The 20,151-nt window shown below is 37.6% G+C and overlaps 1 protein-coding gene and 1 pseudogene across 1 annotated transcript; both read left to right on the forward strand.

Annotated features, from left to right (window-relative positions):
* The first annotated feature begins 1,412 nt into the window (after nt 1–1,412).
* Nucleotides 1,413–1,679, forward strand: LOC105943665 (DNA-directed RNA polymerases I, II, and III subunit RPABC4-like). The gene has a single exon (XM_045132165.1). It carries the CDS (start codon nt 1,413–1,415, stop codon nt 1,677–1,679), a length of 267 nt encoding a protein of 88 aa, XP_044988100.1.
* Nucleotides 1,680–5,941: 4,262 nt separating this feature from the next.
* LOC101611948 lies at nt 5,942–15,755 on the forward strand (annotated as a pseudogene).
* The last annotated feature ends 4,396 nt before the right edge of the window (nt 15,756–20,151 follow it).

Raw genomic sequence — 20,151 nt, forward strand, 5'->3', positions numbered from 1 at the left:
TAAATACTACAATGGCCTCTATGCCTATGTCCTGATTTTCTTTTCTATTTCTCTTTTTCCCATTCTTTGTTTACAGACCATGGTGAGAGTGTTTCCTTCAAATATTACCCTGTCACCTCATGTTTGAATATATTTATGGCTTTTCATTATTAGTAGAATAAATGTATAAGTACTTAATATAAATTCCTGCCATTTTAGATCTTAGTATTTTCTCTAAGACTTCATTCCACTCTTCACTTTTTCTCTTGTTCAGTGGACTATGTTATAAATAGTCTCCTTCCACATACATTTTTCCTTCTGCCTGTAATGCTTCATCTCTTCTGCCATCCCTCTACATATGACAAGCTCACATGCCTACTAAATATGTCAATCTTCTAGAGAAGACTTAACTCTCTCACTCTCTCTCTCTCTCTCTGACTATATTAAACCCTCCTGTAGTGACCTGACATAATGCCATATACTTTTCCTTCATAGCACTTTATCATACTAACATTTACCTCTATGTTTGTCAGTTTAAGCATCTATCTTCTCTGCCTGGTACAGTTTGAATCTAGAAAGTAATCCCCCCAAAAGGCCATATGTTAAAAACTTGATTGCTAGCCAGTGACCTGGGACATGGTAGAACCTTTCTGAGGTGGAACCAAGTAGAAGAAAATTATGTCATTGGAGGCATACCCTTGAAGGGGATATTGATACTCCAGCCCGTTCTCTCTCTCTCTCTCTCTCTCTCTCTCTCTCTCTCTCTCTCTCTCTCTCTCTTTCTCTCTCTTCCTCTACCACAACCAGCATGAGGGGACCAGGCATCCTCCTTATGTGCTTGGTGACATTATGTTCTCCTTTGCCACAGGTCCAAAGCAACATGATCAAGTGACCAAGACTGACACTTCTGAAATTATGAGTCAAATAAATAAGTTTTTCCCACTTCTGGTTTGATAGTCTCAAATATTTTGTCATAATGATTAAAATCTAGCAGCTAAAGTGTACATCCCAGAAGGGATGCTCTGACCATGTTTGCTTTTGTTGCTTGAGTCAGATACTAGATACTTAATAGATAAGTGGAATAAATGAAAAGCAAAGGAAATGAGTGAAGTTGATAGTAGAAAAGTAGGAAGACAGTGAGCTGTGAGCAAGCCCAGAACAAATGAGCTTTAACAATTGTTATTTAGTGGTGGGTCCTGGTCATGAGTGGCTTCTCTTTCCACTGACATTATGAGCTCCTGATGGCACCACTCCTTTGAACTTTACTGTTCCCTATTTTGTGCTTCTCTTGATAGACTGTTTTTGATGTGAGAGAACATTTATAGAAAATGGTTAATTATAAAATTTTTAATGTAAAATAGTTATTTGATAAAACATATTCTCAGTGCATGCGATGAGAAGGGAAGCATCTGTGGGCTATGTAGAGATTAACAATGGATACCCAGAAGAATGTCCAGCCCCCAAAGCAGCAGCCACTGATCTATATATATAGAGACTGTCACATGGAAAATGAAACCAAATCCAGGGATCCAATCAGATGCAGAGAGTGTGGATACAGAATAATGTACAAGAAAAGGACTAAAAGATTGGTGGTTTTTTCACAGCTCAGGGAATTTTTCAGAAGAGGAGGTAGAAAGGTTGTAAGGGCCACAGATCGAGACAACATGCCCAGAAGTATTCCTTCCCCCAAATATAACTGACTACTGCTCCCACATTGCATAAACCACAACCCCATGGAGAACACATGCATCCCAATAAGGAGCATCCCCAACAGAATGGGGGCAGAGACTAGGAAAAGAGGACACCAACAAATGATGCATCCATATGATACATCTTGATATTAATAATAATAATAATAAACATTAAAAACTCTAAAATAAAATCGTTATCAGGTGATATGACAAAAAAGATTGGTGGTTTTTGATGCTCAATGAAATATGAGAATACAGAAGTGTCATTTGTTTCATCAATGTTTCTCATTATTTTATAGCCTTTGAGTTAGCTTACTTATGAGTACCACCATATATGCATAATTTCATTTTACAAATTGTATTTTAATAGCATGTACAAAAAAAATTAGTCCACTGTGATTGTTAATTTACTGTATAATCTGACATACAATGCAGAATAAAATTGCTTCCCTAGTTAAAAAAAGAAAACATATCCTCAGTGGTTGGAAACAGTTTCCTAAGAGAGGAATTCTAAATGATAATTTCTATATTCAAATTAATTGTTTATGGTATGAACTAGATCTTTGTAAGGTACTTGCCAAAAAGTGAATTTCTGCTTATTTAAATCGCTCATTTGAGCCGGGCATGGTGGCACACGCCTTTAATCCCAGAACTCACGAGGCAGAGGTAGGAGGATCGCTGTGAGTTCAAGGCCACCCTGAGACTCCATAATGAATTCCAGGTCAGCCTGGGCTAGAGTGAGACCCTACCTCGAAAAAACAAAAAAATAAAATAAAATAAAATAAAATCGCTCATTTATGTGCAAGTAAAATTGCCTGTCATGGTTTGAAAGGATTATTTATGGTTCCTTTCCAAATATTCTCTTCCAACGCAGCTCATATATTGCCTTTTAAAAAAATAGAAACTTAATTCCGTTGCAATGTTGTATTGTCCAATATATTACATATACCTTGTGATACTGTAATATGTGACTACTTCAATTGCCCCACTTGTCATATTAGAAAATGACAAAGTAACAAAATGGTTTGTAACTATTCTCTATAGTTTACACTGCCGACTGTAACTAATACTATCAATTATCATGTCAAAGATAATCACCAGGAATAGTAATGTGTTTCACTGAAGAAAATAGTTCATTGTAATATAGAAAGGAATAACACTGAAAATTTATCATATAATATACTCTTCAAGGATAAAACCATGTAGGGTAGACATCCAAAATATAGAAGTTAAACAATATGTCTCTGTGTTTGGGTTTGAGAAGTAGTAACTTTGACCTGTGTTTAATTGTATTTATTTATAGAATATTGTATAAATACTTTTATAGCAGAAGTTCCTCAATTCCTGGAGTATATTTCTGTATCTGGGATACAGTGCTGGCTAGAAATGATCACACAGATCTGACAAAATGATCTTAGTGATGCCATGTACCTAAGTAATTGTGACATAGACATGCAAACAGGCAGAAGGGTGCTCATAAGACTTCAGAAATTAACTCTGTTTGATATTTGGCTAAATATATCTTTATAGAAGGAAACACCATCTGCTCTAGGCATTATTCACACTGAGGGTGCATGAACAGTAATTAAAAGGAAATACTGCATAGATTCAAGTTAAAACAAAAATAAAGTCTTCAGAGGAAGTTGACACTATGCATGAACATATAATTAGGAAGGACATTTGAAGAAAAATGGGGAGAAATGCACCTTAGGTATTCAGTAATGAAATTTATTTTAAATACCAATTTGTACAGTGTAAACAAGTGCAACCTGTCAGATTTTAATATCTGTGTTTCATTCTTTTTGTCCTCTTCCATTGCTGCTTTTTAGAGCAATGGCTTTAGAATGTTGAAATAAACATAATCTTTGAATTAGAATTCTGCAATTTTCCTTAGTGTTCCTCTCTGTGTAAGCATATGCCTCTGAGGTTGCAGGGAGTGGTTTACCTTAGCCCATACACCTAAAATGCACCACAATTTTACCAGAACAATTACTAATTGAAGCTGCAAATTTCCACCTTTTTTAGCTATCATATTATGAGAGACATACCATAAAAATAACACGTTATCATTTCCCCCTCAGTTTTTGCTTATAAATTTAAGAAACATAATTTTTGCTATCAAGAAAGAAAGTGTTATTTTCAGATAAATAGCACAATGATGACATTTTGGAATTATCATAAAACTTACCAACTGATAGCAAACTTCATTAAGATGCCATAATAGCTGATTTTAACTCTTAGGGTATTTTAAAAAGTATACCCCAGTTTTAGTGACAGTGTAGATACATGATAATCAAAAGGTGTCCAAAGGAGCTATTGCTGAGGTTTCTAAGAAACTTGACATGTTCTATAAATATACATAGATTTTTCCCAGAACACAACAGAACTGCATAAGGTTTGTTACTCAACTTTTCTCCTAAACTATAAGAACAATCCAGATTAATGATTATGTTCTTTTCACAATAAAAGAGAGAGTCAGTATAATGTTAAAATTATTTACCATTTTGGCTGTTTAATACACTAAGACAATTGAACAAAATCAATAACAAATGTATCTTTTGTCATATTTCTGCCTAAGAACTAGTTCAAAACTCTATGAAGGAAGACCCTATGATTGTTTTGTTCCTCAGTGGTTTGCCATATTGGAGACATACAGCACGACCTATAAATATGTATCACTCCAGATATGGTGATGCAGGCCCATAATCCCAAAACTAGAGAGCCTGAGGCTGGGGGATCACCATGAGTTGATGCCTAGCACAGGGATATAGAGAACTCCAAGTCAGCCTGGATTAAAGGAACCCTTGCCTCAAAAAATTACAATACAATGCAAATCATATAATAAATACATACATACATACATACATACCATTTGGATAATTGAGTGATAAGGAATACTATATTGTTGACTGGTATTATTGTGATGACAAGTACTGAGTATATTTTTAGCATGCTCAGAATTACACAGTGTATTATGTATACATAAATTACAGTATTCTCCTAAACATTTCATCAAGAGTAGGAAGAGGGCTGGAGAGATGGCTTAGCAGTTAGGCCCTTAGCTGCAAAGACAAAGAACCCAGGTTCAATTCCTCAGGACCCACATAAGCCAGATATACAAGGTGGTGCATGCATATGGAGTTCATTTGCAGTGGCTGGAAGCCCAAGTACACTCATTCTCTCTCTCTCTCTCTCTCTCTCTCTCTCTCTCTCTCTCTCTCTAGTAAATAAATATATTTAATATATATTTTTAAAAGATATAGCAATATCACACATCCATGATTACTGAACTAAACAAAATTGGAGTTTTATGGATATCAAATCAAAATTTATATAAATATTCTTAGGATAGTTTGCATCCAAACATATTACTTTGTGAAATAGATGTACTTAAGAAAAATTATTAACATATATTGGGATTAGAAGATGGTTCACTGGATAATGCATTTGCCACATAAGCAAGAGGACCAGAGTTCCTATTCCCAGCACACATGTAAATGCCAGAGGGTGTGATAGCCCATCTATAATAACAACACTGAAGAGGCAGACACAGGATCCCTGGGCCAAGCTGTCTAGTAAAAACCCAAGCAAGCTCTAGATCCAAGTGAGAAATTCTCTCAATAAAATAAGGTGGAGAGTGATCAGGTAATACAACGTACATCACCCTATACACATACATGCACACGCACACACACACACACATATGGACATCCATACAAACATCCACACAAGCATGCATGCACACACTCACACCCCATACACATGCAAAAAATATTTAATAATATATGTTAACGTTGCAGGGGTACATAGTACATAATGAATAAAACAACTATTTAAAAATTTCTGTAACACTTATGAAAATGATGTAATTTATTTTTTATGTAACCCAAGATTTCATACATTTAAATGTGTAATAAACAAACAAGAAATGCAAAGGACAGTAAGACTTATGGTAAAACTAAAGATTATAAAAAATAAAAGAGAAGATTCTGACACTACCTACACAAGATCATCATAAGAGGAGGAAAAGATCATGACATCAAAATAAAAGAGAGACTGATTTAGATGGGGAGGGGATATGATGGAGAATGGAATTTCAAAGGGGAAGGGGGAAGGGTTTTACCATGGGTTATTTTTTATAATATGGAAAATGTTAATAAAAATTGAGAAAATAAATAAATAAAAGATTCTTCTCATGATGACACACAAAGCCTTCAATCATAGAATCCTTACAGTATGCTCTCAAAATAGCATTTTGCTATACAAGTGGGATGCGAATTTTACAACATGAGACAAACCAGACAAAAATAAGACTGATTTTACGAGTTTTTGGTAAAGTGGCTTATTTCATTGTTTTAAGATTCTTAATGTAAAGTCATGTTGAATCTACTCATGTGTATGTGTGTGTGTGTGTGTGTGTGTGTGTGTGTGTGTAAAGTCTGTATTTTCTATTTCTATTAATACAGATCTATCTGTTTATCTATATCTGTGTATCAAAATGCCTAGAAGGATTCTTGAACTCAGAAACTGACCAATAATTATTTGAGAATGACTGAGCCAATAATGCAACCTATATTCAATTCATTACATAAAAAAGTATAAGGATAAATTGAGAATTCTAATGTAAGTTTAGGAATCTTCCTCTGTCTAGGTCTGGTTGTAGCTATTTATCCATGCAGATGAAAGAGGATTTGCGGGGGCTAGAGATATGGCTTAGCAGTTAAGGTGCTTGGCTGCAAAGCCAAAGCACCTTGGTTTGATTCCCCAGTACCCATGTAAGCCAGATGCACAAGGTGACATATGCATATGGAGTTCGTTTGCAGTGGCTGGAAGCCTGGTGAGCCCATTCTCTCTCACTCTCTTTCTGTCTCTCTCACTCTGCTCTTTCCCTCTCAAATAACTAAATACATTTTTTAAAAAGTATTTTGAGCACTGTTGTGGTTACCTTTGTGTTGCTGAAGACAAAGCACCCAACCAAAAGCAGCTAATGGGAGGAAATGATGTATTTTGCCTTATGGTCTCAAGGGGAAGCTTCATTATGGCAGGTAAAAGCATGGCACAAGCAGAGGCTAGACATCACCTCCTTGCCACAGCAAATGTAAAAAGCATCAGGAGATGAAGCCCAGTTCTCACAAAGGGGAGCTGGGCTATAAAAGCCCTAAGCCTGCCCCCAACAACACACTTCCTCCAGAAAGTTTCCACCTCCCAAATTGGCATCAGCTAGGGACCAAGCATTCAAACAACATAAATTTATGGGGGAAACCTGATTCAAGCCATCATAATCATTGCCTAGTATGGTGTTTGGTACATGTGAGATTTGTAACAAACTCTTATGGGAACCAATAACAATGCACCTTCCAAATGCCAAAGGCCTGTGATTCCTGCTGTGATTTACTCACAATGTCTACACTGTGATGCCTATATCTTGGTTTGGGGCCATTATTCTTTAAATTAATAAATATTTTAAACATTTTAGTGCATCTTAGCACCTTATAAATATTTTCTAAGTACTACTAAATGAAACAAATATTACTTTGATAGATGTCATGATGTTAGGGTTTAGGAGAAAATACAAAAATTCATTGATGCTTTACCTTAACAGAGCTAAGAATCATCATATCAGCATGTGCAGATCAATTGTACAATATAATAAGATAAACAGATGCCAATAAGGATGTTGGTTTTGGAGTTTTAGCCTACCATCAGGCCAACCACTTAACCAGGCACAGTTGCATGATTAATAGCCTTCTTGGATTCCATCTACCTGACTAGAGAATTTGCAAATACCTCACACAGCTCCTTTGATTCCACCCTCCACCATGTTCTTTAGTTTCTCATTAGAAAGTCATGGAATTATTTTATTCAAGTAAGAGCCAGTAGAACACCATGAACTATAACTATTGGAAGCCTTGGGAAGTAATCTTTTCAATAGTCCTATCTCACATTTGAGAGGGTTAGAGATGCAGCATGCTAATTTCTGTCGAAGATTTCTTTTAATTCCTCTTACTTTCAGTCTCCAGTGTTTGCTTCAAGGTTTGCAGCACAGAAAATCTGCTTTGACTCCTGCTTCCTACAGGGATATTTCAAGGTGATAAATCACCCTGATGTGATTTCAACACTATGATGTCAGGCCAGTGCCATCTTCTCTTGTTCCATCTCATTGCACATCAGCAGTTTGAATTCCCAATTTGCAATGGTGGACTTTACACATTGTAATTGTTGTATCAGCTATAAGTCGTAGTGGTAGAAGGATATGTTGAAAGATAGTCATTTCACTGTTAGCATCCAGCTGTAGTGGATTAGTAATGCATGTGTTTTTAAAAAAGTTTAAGAAGTATATTTTTGTTCTATAGTTCCTCCCACAATTGGAGGGTTTGGCTGCATTTAATTTTTCATGATTCCAAAATGGAGTATCAGTCACACATATGCTAAGTATTAGATTTAACACTAGAGTGATCCTTCTTGAGAAGTTATCTATGAAACAGAAGGCAGTTAGTTCCAACCCTGTAGCAGGAGAAAGGTAATTTTGTTTTTTTCTTTTCAATTTTTTTATTAACAATTTCCATGATTATAAAAAAAATCACAAGGTAATATCGTCCCTTTCCCCACTTCCCCCTTTGGAACTCCATTCTCCCTATCTCAGTCAGTCTCTCTTTTATTTTGATGTCATAGTCTTTTCCTCCTAATATGATGGTCGTGTGTAGGTAGTGTCAGGCACTGTGAGGTCACAGATATCCAGGCCATTTTGTCTCTGGGGGAAGCACATTGTAAGGAGTCCTACCCTTCCTTTGGCTCTTACATTTTTTTCTGCCACCTCTTCCACAATAGACCCTGAGCTTTGGAAGGTGTGATAGAGATATTGCAGTACTGAGCACTCCTGTCACTTCTTTCCAGCACCATGATGCCTTCTGAGTCATCCCAAGGTCACTGCCATCTGAAACGAGAAGATTCTCTACTAAAAATGAGAGTGGCATTAATATAAGTATGAAAATTAAGAAAAGTGCTTACTCGGCAGTTTGATAAGCATAGTATATACATTTAGCCAGACAGCAGCAGACGTTACACCCCCAGGACTCATGACTACCCCTGTTTTAAGTTTTCAGTATCAGGGATGTATTCCCTCCCATGGAGGGGGCCTCCAGTCCAATTAGAGGACAGTTGGTTTCCACCATGACAGACATGCCACTATTGCATCCATTGGCTCATTTGACTGGGCTAGCCAAATATATGGTGTGCAGTGTCCACTGCTGAGTATCTCTTTCACTGGTGTTTTCTCTTTCTCCCAATGAACTGCATGTAGAATGGCTTCTTCCAGCTTTCTGTCAGCTGGTCTACATGGAGGAGGTTATCAGCTCAGTTCCAGCAGGATTTCTCAGTGGCCTTGCAGCCCAAGTATGTGGAATCTTCAGCAATAGGGTCTTACCATCTATTCCTGGTGGGAAACCAAGGACCTCAGCAATGACCTATAATGTTTTGGGGGCATCCGGGATATTCCTGGCTATAATTCTTGGAATGTCTTGTCTTAATCCACTTGATGTGAGATAAAGGCACAATGTTAGTTCTATTTACTGCATAGTGAATGCTGTTTTCTCTATTTAATTATTACTTTCCAAGGAGATAATTACCAACTAAACTTCAGCACCTAGTCCAGTTTACAACTCAGTAATGATGTTTAGGTCTGCATTTGGAAAAGGTCTATGTCAGTGACATTTAAAGTGCCAGTGGTAGTGATATATCTATTTATTCTGAAAATTTTGTTTATTATTTTAGTTTTCAAAGCTTCATGTTTAGAAAATTTTATGTTTCTAAATAAAAAATCTAATCTACCTTTAAACAGTGTGCTGGTGACCTCACTTTGTTGTATGATTACAGCAACATGTTTAAGTACACATGATGTATTCACATCTCCTATATTTAAAATTGACATCAATCATTTACCACAGATTCTTTAGCACCACAAAGAGACAGTCTTAGAGCAATGTTGTCAAGGAAACATACTGAAACTGCTAGAAAAAAGAATGTCTCTTTCAGAAAAATCTTTTAAAATAGTATGTCTTTTTTCTCAGAATATGTGAAATTATAATTTCAAGAAGCTCATCTTCAGTAAACAATGTATACACCACTCATGTGTATATATAGCTCTGAAAATATGTCATATAGAGACATTTTAATTTTAAAGCTAAGCAACGAAATGACACTAATATCTTGTAAAGCCCTAACCAAGGGTATACTTAAAAATAGTATGTCTTCTTCTCTTATTAAGCATATCAAATTTCAATGACATCTTTAAGACAGAAATGACATGAAGTCTTGAGGAATTAATAAATTAAAAGAGTTCTTTATTTCCATTATGAAAGAATTTCTGAAGGAAAGTAAAAAAGGCAATGATTATCTTTAAAGTTATAAGTACATAGGAATTTAATTGTAAGTACCCTTAACCAAGTATTTATTATTAATGTGTTCATGATGCCATCTTATAAAATACTTGCTGGAATACTTGGATGGTCACAGGCTTCTATATTTAGCACTTCCTTATTATCTAGTTTAAATTTATCTTTAGTGTTAAAATATACAAGCTTGAATGGAAAGTCTGGAAGAAGATATTTTAGAACACTATTGCATATGTCATGTTTTTGTAAAGTATGTGTTGATCTACATAACATAATATAGACCATTTTAATTTAAAAGAATTAAAAAATTGTTCCATAGATAAGGCAGTGTGCCAAGAAACTTACCCCAAGTTCTTTTTTTTTTTTTTTTTTGGTTTTTCGTGGTAGGGTCTCACTCTGGCTCAGGCTGACCTGGAATTCACTATGTAGTCTCAGGGTGGCCTCGAACTCACGGCGATCCTCCTACCTCTGCCTCCCAAGTGCTGGGTTACCCCAAGTTCTTAAGAACAAAGCCAGAAATAGATCCTGACTTCCTTACTCATAGTTCAGTGCTATATCCATGATATTGTTGGTTTTAAAGAACTTGGGTTATCACTCCTGTTGCAGTCAGCTTTGTATTGCTCAGAAAACACTAGACCAAAAGCAGCTTGTGAGAGGAAAGGGTTTATTTCAGCTTACAGACATGGAAGCTCCATGATGGCAGGGGAAAACAATGGCATGAGCAGAGAGTGGACATCACCTTCTTGGACAACATCAGGAGAGTGTGCCAACACTGGCAAAAGGAAGCTAGCTATAACACCCATAATCCTGCCCCCACAATACAATGCCTCCAGGAGGCTTCAATTCTCAAACCTCCACCAGCTGAGGTCCTAGCATTCAGAATACATAAGTTTATGGGGATGCCTTGATCAAGCCACCATACTCCTCCCTTGTGATTCTTTCCCAACCAGCAGCACCACTGATCCCCAAATAAAATTTCACATCCACACAGCATTTTAGATGCTATTTAAATCACTCCTGTCCAGAGATTTGTTCAACCATTTTTATAGCTGCTTAATTAATAATAGCTAAGACCTGGAATCAACCCAGATGTCCATCGTTAAACAAGTGAATAACCAAGATGTGGTATATCTACACAATGGAATTCTACACAGCAGTAAGGAAAATGGCACAATGAAATCTGAAGAAAAATGGCTGAAATTAGAACAGATCATTCTTAGCAAACTCACCTAATCACAGAAAGATAATTATTGCATGGTCTCACTCATCTGTGACTCCTAACCTGAATCTGCCTAAGATGCTGACATGCCTAATAAGTATCTCAAGGACCGGACAATAGGGAGGGTTGGCCAGGAAGATAGGGCAAGAGTAGGGGTGGGGACACAAAATTGGACCCAAATGGCAATGTAATGTAAATTCTGCATCCTAAAAGACAAACTAAATGATTGACCCTTCGTCCAGTCCATAGAGGGAACACCTGAATCACAGGGCCCTGGAGAGGGTATGATAAAACTAACCTTAATCTTCTCCTATTTCTCTCTCTCTCTCTCTTTCTCTCATTCCATCTTCTCTCTTTGATTTCTATCTATTTTATATTACCTATCTTTTTCTTCCTTCTTTTCCTTGGAGCTGGCCTGTAACTCCCAGTGCCAGCATGTGGTTAACATCCACAGTGAGCTGTTGATCAGAGACACCTACAAGGTTTCTTTGTGTAGAAATGAACTGGTGTGAGCAGAGGTATATGGCACAGGGAGAAAAAAAAAATCCTTGGGTAAACTGCAGCCCATTCAGCTGCAATTAAGAGATAACAACCTTTGAGATTGGGCCAGCAGACCTGCACTGGGACAACCAGAAGAATGTAAACTCTTTGGAAGGCACCTGAGTGCTCAAGGAGTGTCCTGTTCTTCAAAGTCTGGTTTATTCCCCCATTGATTAACAAATTGGCACCCTACCTGGTATTGTGGAGTATAAGAAATGCAGGAAAGAGAGGGTCATTGAATTTGCAACACAGTCTTGTGTTTTGGAAATGGCCATGGGCAGTGTGAAGCAGGTTTGCTGGATGCCTGCATGGAGACCCCATGGTGCCATGAGAATAAACCATGGATTGCAGTGGAGACCCAGTGGAGATACTAGGACCACGAGATGGCTGCTAAGGAGAGCTGCAAACCCTGATGAAGTTTACCAGGGCTGTGAGTAGCCTACCTAGAGGGGCAGGATTGGAAAGCCAGAGACTTGTTGCTTGTTAGAATTACCAGACTTGGAGATTTGTCACTGGCTAGAGTTGTTGGACTTGAAGCTACAGAGTTTGATGTTTACCCTAGTTGCTTTAAATCTTGTATTGATTGAATATTTCTTTGCTGTGCCCATTGCCATCTTTTGCAGTGTGAATGTTTATTCTGTGCCATTATGGGTTTGGGGGAGCAATTTTTTGGTTATTATGGCTCAGTTAAAAGAGCTTGGACTATGGGGATGTTTGAACATCATTGGAATTGATAAAAGCTATGGGGACTTTTATAGTTGGATTGATGCATTGTATTTTACATCATGTATAGATATCAGTTTATGGGAGTCAGGGGCAGAATGTGGTGGTTTGATTCAGGTGTCCCCCATAAACTTAGGTATTCTGAATGCTAGGTTCCCAGTTGATGGAGATTTGGGAATTAATGCCTCCTGGAGGGAGTGTATTGTCGGGGTGGGCTTATGGGTGCTATAGCCAGTTTCCTCCTGCCAGTGTTTGGCACACCCTCCTGTTGCTATTGTCCACCCTCTGCTCATGTTACCATTTCCCCCTGCTTTTGTGGAGCTTCCCCTCGAGCCTATGAGCCAAAATAAACCTCTTTTTCCCACAAGTTGCTCTTGTTTGGGTGATTTCTACTAGCAATGAGAACCTCCTGACTGCAACAGCCAACTTGAGACTACAAAGTTAATTCTAGTTCAGCCTGGGCTAAAGAAAGGCCCTACCTCAAAAAAACAAAAACAAAAAATACACATATGTATTTGGGCAAATATAATTAGTATTATGAGGCATGCGCATGTGCATTAGGCACATACTACACACATATACCTAAACAACACATTGTTTAACTTCAGTCATTTAAAATTTCTAAAGTCTTATCTCTGAAAATCTAGAATTTCTTGTTTATTGCTAAGCTAACTGAAGAGAAGACCAACACACCAAGCATCTCTGGTTCATTGCTGATTCCTGTGAGAACAAGATTATTCTTGCTTCTCATTCATGATCACATCAAAACAGCTTCAGCTTAGATGTTTAATAAGTATTTGTGGGTAGGATAATAATGCCCCTTTTACTGTACTTCTTAATCAGTTCTACAGGTGGTTTGTACAGAGAGCTATATCCATGTGGTCTACAAACACCTATCATGAATTTTACGCCTGACACACAATGCAGTGATTGGTCAGTTTACCAAATCCCTCGGCTTATGCTGCTCTCACATTAGCACCAGAGGAGCTCACTGCTCACTGCTTACAATCACATCATTGCACTCTAAGAGTTTCTAACTCCCAACCAACTTAATGAAACCAAAAAGCTCTCAAAATGGTAACTATATCAAGGCTGATATTTATTTTTTTATCTCAGGGATTTAGGTTCTGGATTACTCATAGAAATTTATTTAAAAGCATATAAAAAGATTAATTGAGCTTAATACACAGTGAATAATGCCAAAAGCCAACCAAATTACTGTGGAGCCAAACTTTAAAATAGCAATTAAAATAATCTGTACTTCACATACTCTGTGCCTTTATTTAGAACTCAAAAAGAATATTTTGCTATAAAATATGCTTTGGTTTTGTTATTAGAACAAAAATTTGGGAGAAAATAATAGAAAGAAGAAAAAGAGCCTGCAAAGAAAGAAAAAGACATAACCAGGCATGGTGCCACATGCCTTAATCCCAGCACTCGGGAGGCAGAGGTAGGAGGGTTGATATAGGTTCCAGGCCACCCTGAGACTATGTAGTAAATTCCACGTGACCCTGTACAGCAAGACCCTGCCTTGAAAAAAAAAAAGACAGAGAAAGACACTTTCTATGGAGAAAGGTTGACTGTATATGTATAACAAATTTAAAAACTAAGCCCCACTTTAACTGCTCTGGAAAGTTGTACTATGAAAGTGAATTGCTCTAGGAGCGGCACGGCTTCCGTCAAGATACCCACCGACTCCCCGAGCCGGACTCTGGACAGAGACAGTCAACAAAACAGGACCTTGGGTATTTAGGAAAACTATGTTTAACTCCACTGAGATCAAGTTTTCTGTTAAGTCATTCAGTTGTTCTGGGCCTGTGAAGTTTACCATAGAGTGGTATTTGAAGTATCACACCTGTCACAATGAATATCCTGAGCTGGAGGAAAAGAAGTGTGGAAATAAATTATAATATAGAATTTTACCTTGGATAGGAGATGTCCCAAAAATGTGAACTTTGTGTTGATGAAGACTTTTGTACTTTTTTCAAGAACATTGACTGTTGGACAACAAAAAATGAAAACTTAGATTGTAATAGTGATTTACAGAGAGATGGCTTTTATATCTTCATTTTTTCTATTAAGACAGAAAAAACAGACACCAGTGGGAATTTTAATGTTTCTCTTTCTGTGATGGGGCCACATGGATATATATCCACATCAGATTGGCCTCTAATGATTTTTTACATGGTGATGTGCATTGTTTATATATTATATGGTGTACTCTGGCTGATGTGGTCGGCCTGTTACTGGAAAGATATTTTAAGAATCCAGTTCTGGACTGCAGCTGTTATTTTTTTAGGAATGCTTGAAAAAGCAGTATTCTACAGTGAATACCAAAACATCAACAGCACTGGACTGTCAACCCAAGGTGTGTTGATATTTGCGGAGTTGATATCTGCGATTGAGAGGACATTGGCTCACCTCCTTGTGATCATTGTGAGCTTGGGTTATGGCATGGTGAAGCCTGTTTAGGAAGTCATGCGCTGGGTGATTGCACTGGGACTGTTTTATTTTATCTTTGCAGCCATTGAAGGCGTGATGAGAGTCATTGGGGGTTCTAAACATTTAGCTGCTGTTCTGGGTGACATTATGTTAGCAGTTATTGACTCCATTTTTGTATGGTTCATTTTTATAAGTTTGGCACAAACTATGACGACTCTAAGGCTAATAAAGAACACTGTGAAGTTCTCATTATATAGGCACTTTAAAAATACTCTCATCTTTGCTGTCCTGGCTTCCATTGTGTTTATGGTATGGACAGCTAAGACATTTAGAATTGCAAAATGCAAGACTGGATGAAACTCTCGGTTGATGATGCATTTTGGAGCTTCCTTTTCTCACTTATCCTTATTGTGATAATGTTTTTGTGGAGACCATCAGCAAATAATCAGAGATATTCCTTCATGCCCTTAATAGATTATTCTGACGATAAAGTTGAAGAGTTCATGGTAACATCTGAAAATTTAACTGAAGGAATAAAATTAAGAGCTTCCAAAACAGTTTCAAATGGAACAGCTAAACCTACTTCTGATAATTTTGATGAAGATTTGAAGTGGGTGGAAGAAAATATTCCCTCTTCGTTCACAGATGTAGCTCTTCCAGTGTTAGTATATTCAGATGAGGAAATTATGACTAGATCAGAAATAGCTGAAAAAATGTTCTCTTCAGAAAAGATCAAGTGATTGGGACATATGTAAATGAAATGAATGAACAAGAAAGGACTGTCTTTCCTAGAGACTGAATGTGTTTTGCTGTGATAGAGGATAATAAGTTATTACTCTGTTGTCTTGTAAATCTATGTATTAGAAGGGAAAAATTCAGGTGGTTGGAGGGTGTTGCAGCCCTCATAAAGCCAACTTTTAAGTGTGTTTAATTATCATTAAATTGCCTGAATTTGGAAATAATCTGGGGGGAGTATTATGATAATGATATATGCACAAAGCCTGTATGTTGACAGTGGCAGGTATGTGAATTTGGTTTCTGTCTCTCTTCTCTGGCAAATATGACAACTCCAGAATTAAAAAAGAAATGTATGAACACTCCACTACTTATGTGTGCAAAAATGCGATTCTTCTGAGGTGTAGGTAGATTATCCGTGTCTCTATCTTTTTTTTTTTTTTTTTACAAGGATGGCACTGTCTTCCCCCACACAGTTTTCTTTTTCTTTTTTTAAACATTTTATTTATTTATTTGAGAGCAACAGACATAGAGAGAAAGACAGATAGAGGGAGAGAGAGAATGGGCGCGCCAGGGCCTCCAGCCTCTGCAAACGAACTCCAGACGCGTGCTCCCCTTGTGCATCTGGCTAACATGGGACCTGGGGAACTGAGCCTCAAACCGGGGTCCTTAGGCTTCACAGGCAAGCGCTTAACCGCTAAGCCATCTCTCTAGCCCCCCGTGTCTCTATCTTTTGCAGTTATAATTTTCTTTGACTTTTATATTGAAGTGACAATGTTGGAACAAAAGCATGTTTATGTATTTCATTTTGCCTTTGGTTTTTTGGTTTGCCCAAAGCTCTTGTTTGTAAATACTTCCAGGTACATCAAATCATGGAGTTAGGCCTTCTCTGAGCTAGGGGAACACAGAGTACTGGGAGAGAAGTCTTGGGATACTTCCAAAGATGTGCTCCCTTAGACCATAGGTCCTGTGCTGCTGTTGGTCTTTCTGTGACCCCTGACCACATGGCTCCCCTGACGCTGGCTCACGCAGCCAGCTGGAAGGAAGACCCATTCCTCACGGAACTTTTGGGAACTAGAACTGTATTGTTTACATGCTCTTGGCATTTTCTGTTTCATAATAAAAAAAATTATTTAATTAAAAAAGGTGAATTGTTCTAGTTATTATATGACTAGGGAGGGCAATTGGACCCTAATGAAACATAATTGTAACTTAAAAGCAGAGTTACAAAGTATATTGGAATTGTTATACTGAGGAATCCTAGATCTAACAGATTTTTGAAAGAAGTCCTCTTAAAAATATAGTCTTTGCTAAAAGGTGGAACCCTCAAGAGGACTTTAGGGGCAGCACATGAATCAAAGGGATGTGGAGAGGATGAGACAAAACTTTGCCTTAAATTTTTCTTTCTCTTTCTTCACTGTCTTTTTCTTTTTTCTTTTCCCTTGATGCTGGCCTGTAATTCCCTGTACCAGGATGTGGTTTACATCCACAATGAGCTGTTGATCAGAAAGACCTACTAGATCACCCAAAACAAACAAGACAGACTTCTATCAGAGCACTTGATTACCCACCATACATTGTTGGCATGGAACATGGAGAGACCTGGTTGGAATCCAGAGGAGAGCCAGTCCCCAGACAATTAGCCCATCTACTGCTGTAAGGCACTACATGAGCTACCAGGGGAAAATGGCCAACATCTGTCCAAGCAACTCAAAGTCTAAGTGACTCAAAAGCAAACATCCTGATGTGATGCTCACACAAGTGCAATAGTGGTGCACAGCCACATTGGGTAACCAACTGCTCTTGGATTAACTAACAGATCTGCTCAGAGGAAAGGAAACCATATCTGGAACTGGGAAACAAGTCAGAATCATATCCAGGTGATTCTGCTTTCCATTGTCAAGCTCCTACTAGCTTTGGGCTATAAGAGTGTCTACACCCTTTAAATTCTCTCTAAATTAATAATGGTTGTCCCATTTAACCAGTGCTGACCTCATTCTCCATTGGGGAATATGATTCTCTTTTTTACATGGGAGCTGGACCTGAGGAGATAAACGACCCAGTGCACTCCACCGCAGCCCCAGCTGGAACCACAGAGGAATTGGGGAAATGAGCAAGACGCGTCTGGACTTCGTTTGCAGAGGCTGGAAGCCCTGGCATGCTCATTCTCTCTCTCTCCCTCTATCTGTCTTTCTCTCTGTGTCTGTTGCTCTCAAATAAAGAAATAAATAATTTAAAATATATATATATATATATTATATATATATATATACTTATATATATATATAATATATATATATAAAGAGTGCTGCTTTCTTAGTAAATCTGATATCAGCACAAGGGTAATGGAGATAGACACTGAGGACACTCAACGCCTACCAAACCAGAGATCCAGAGACTCTTAAGTGCCCATCACTGAAGTAAACTTAAAATGCTCCCAGAATGGCTAAGAGAATTTGGCAGAAAAGAGAGTGGAAAGATTGTTAGAGCCACAAGTTGGGACATTTCGCACAGAGGCATTGCCTTCCCCCTACCCCCCACCCCCACCACAATGCATGATTCACAATCCTCAATGGGTTGACCTGCATCCCCAATGAGGAAGGCCTCTTCAGCAAAGGGGCAGGGAAGAGGGAAAGGATGGCACCAACATGTGTTGCTTACATACTAAATATGTCCATATCTAATAAAAAAAGTATAGTCTTTAGTGGGAATTAATCACATGGATATAAAAATATTTTGAAAACTAATGATGTTTTAAAAAATAAACCTAAATTAAAAAGAAGTGCTGAATATGAAGACATTGCTTCTCTCAAGGAGAAGAAATGTACGAAATATGGCCTAAAGGTGAGTAATGGGAGTTGGTACACACAGAAAGCAAAAGACTAGGGTAAAGTCAATACAGCCAGTTAGGCATCTATCTGGTAAGACAATGGTTGGGATGATTCTACCCACTAGGTAAAGTGGCTAGACAAAATTTATTTGAACAGTTGACCTTTAGACAGTATGGGAACTCATTAACTCTACTTATATCATGACCAGGCCCTCTGAGACAGAACTTGGAGAAAACTATGTCACAAATGTAGATAAGAGAACTTAAAAGCAAAGAGAAAGAAAGGGCAAAACAACTATAAGAAACAACTACTCTGACCTTTCTTAAGTGCAAAAGACAGAAATAAAGCATTGGAGACCACTGGTGTTGCAGAGAAGTATGCCACAGAAAGATGTTATGCAAAATTGCGATCACTTAAAAGCCAAGAAAAGTCAGGGCCTGTAGAGCATAACTCTCCAGCAGAAATGAGAGTGAGGCAAAAAAACAAATCTGCACTAAAACACAAGTCTTAAAGGCCTATGATTTTCCAGAACAAAACAGGAGTAGTCCCGGTATAACAAACTCACATTGGGACAGATCTCATCCACAGATGTTGTCTTGGGGTGGGGAATAGAAGAAGAAAATTGAGACCTCAAGATTACATGAAATTAAAACACTTTAACATGCTGGACAGGGACAAAATGAATTTCCATAAGACCTGGTAAATTTAATTTACTTAATGTACTCTTCTCCCAGTTGATATCCTTCATAAGACTAAACTAAATTGGGGCTGAAGAGATGGCTTAGCGGTTAAGTGCTTGCCTGTGAAGCCTAAGGACCCCAGTTTGAGGCTCAATTCCCCAGGACCCACGTTAGCCAGATGTACAAGGGGGTGTATGCGTCTGGAGTTCCTTTGCAGTGGCTGGAAGCCCTGGGCGCCCATTCTCTCTCTCTCTATCAGCCTCTTTCTCTCTGTCACTCCCAAATAAATAAATAAATGAACAAAAAAATTTTTTTTAAAAGAATAAACTAAATTGGCTGTTAACACGAGCTATGACAACAGCAATTTTCAAAACTTTATCAAGAGTTTTTCCCTATTTTCCAACAGAGGCAGAAAATGCAAGGATGGATTTTCTTCTCTTCCATATTTGTTAAACATAATTAAGCAATGCATGGAAAAATTTACAATTCACTGATCTTGTACCATGTATGAGGAATACTGACAATCTGGCAGCATGGTGCAGCAGAAATTGAGTTGTTTGCATACATCCTTAGACAATGTTGAGCTTCTGCTAGAGTCTCTAGGGATGCTAAATGTGGTTTTACTGGTTTTAGGGATAATTTTTCAATTGGAAATAATGATTTTGGACCTGGGATTAGGATGTTTTGAACTCTAATTATCATAATTTTGTATTCTATTAATTCTATCCTTTATTAATAGCATAACCCATAAGGAGAGGAATTTAAATTCTGTTGTACTGAATACACATTCCCATGTATTAACCATACTTAATATAACTAGAACCTTCTCTGGAGAATACTGAAACAACTTCAGGAAAAAACTCTAATTTTTACATACATATTATTTGATATTAATTTAAAAGATAAGATTAGACTTCGGAT

Source organism: Jaculus jaculus, chromosome 13 (genome assembly GCF_020740685.1).
Source record: "Jaculus jaculus isolate mJacJac1 chromosome 13, mJacJac1.mat.Y.cur, whole genome shotgun sequence".
NCBI classification, from domain to species: Eukaryota; Metazoa; Chordata; class Mammalia; order Rodentia; family Dipodidae; genus Jaculus; species Jaculus jaculus.

Excerpts from the sequence above, each read along its gene's own strand:
- LOC105943665 (XM_045132165.1), top strand. The coding sequence starts at position 1,413 with ATGGATACCCAGAAGAATGTCCAGCCCCCAAAGCAGCAGCCACTGATC.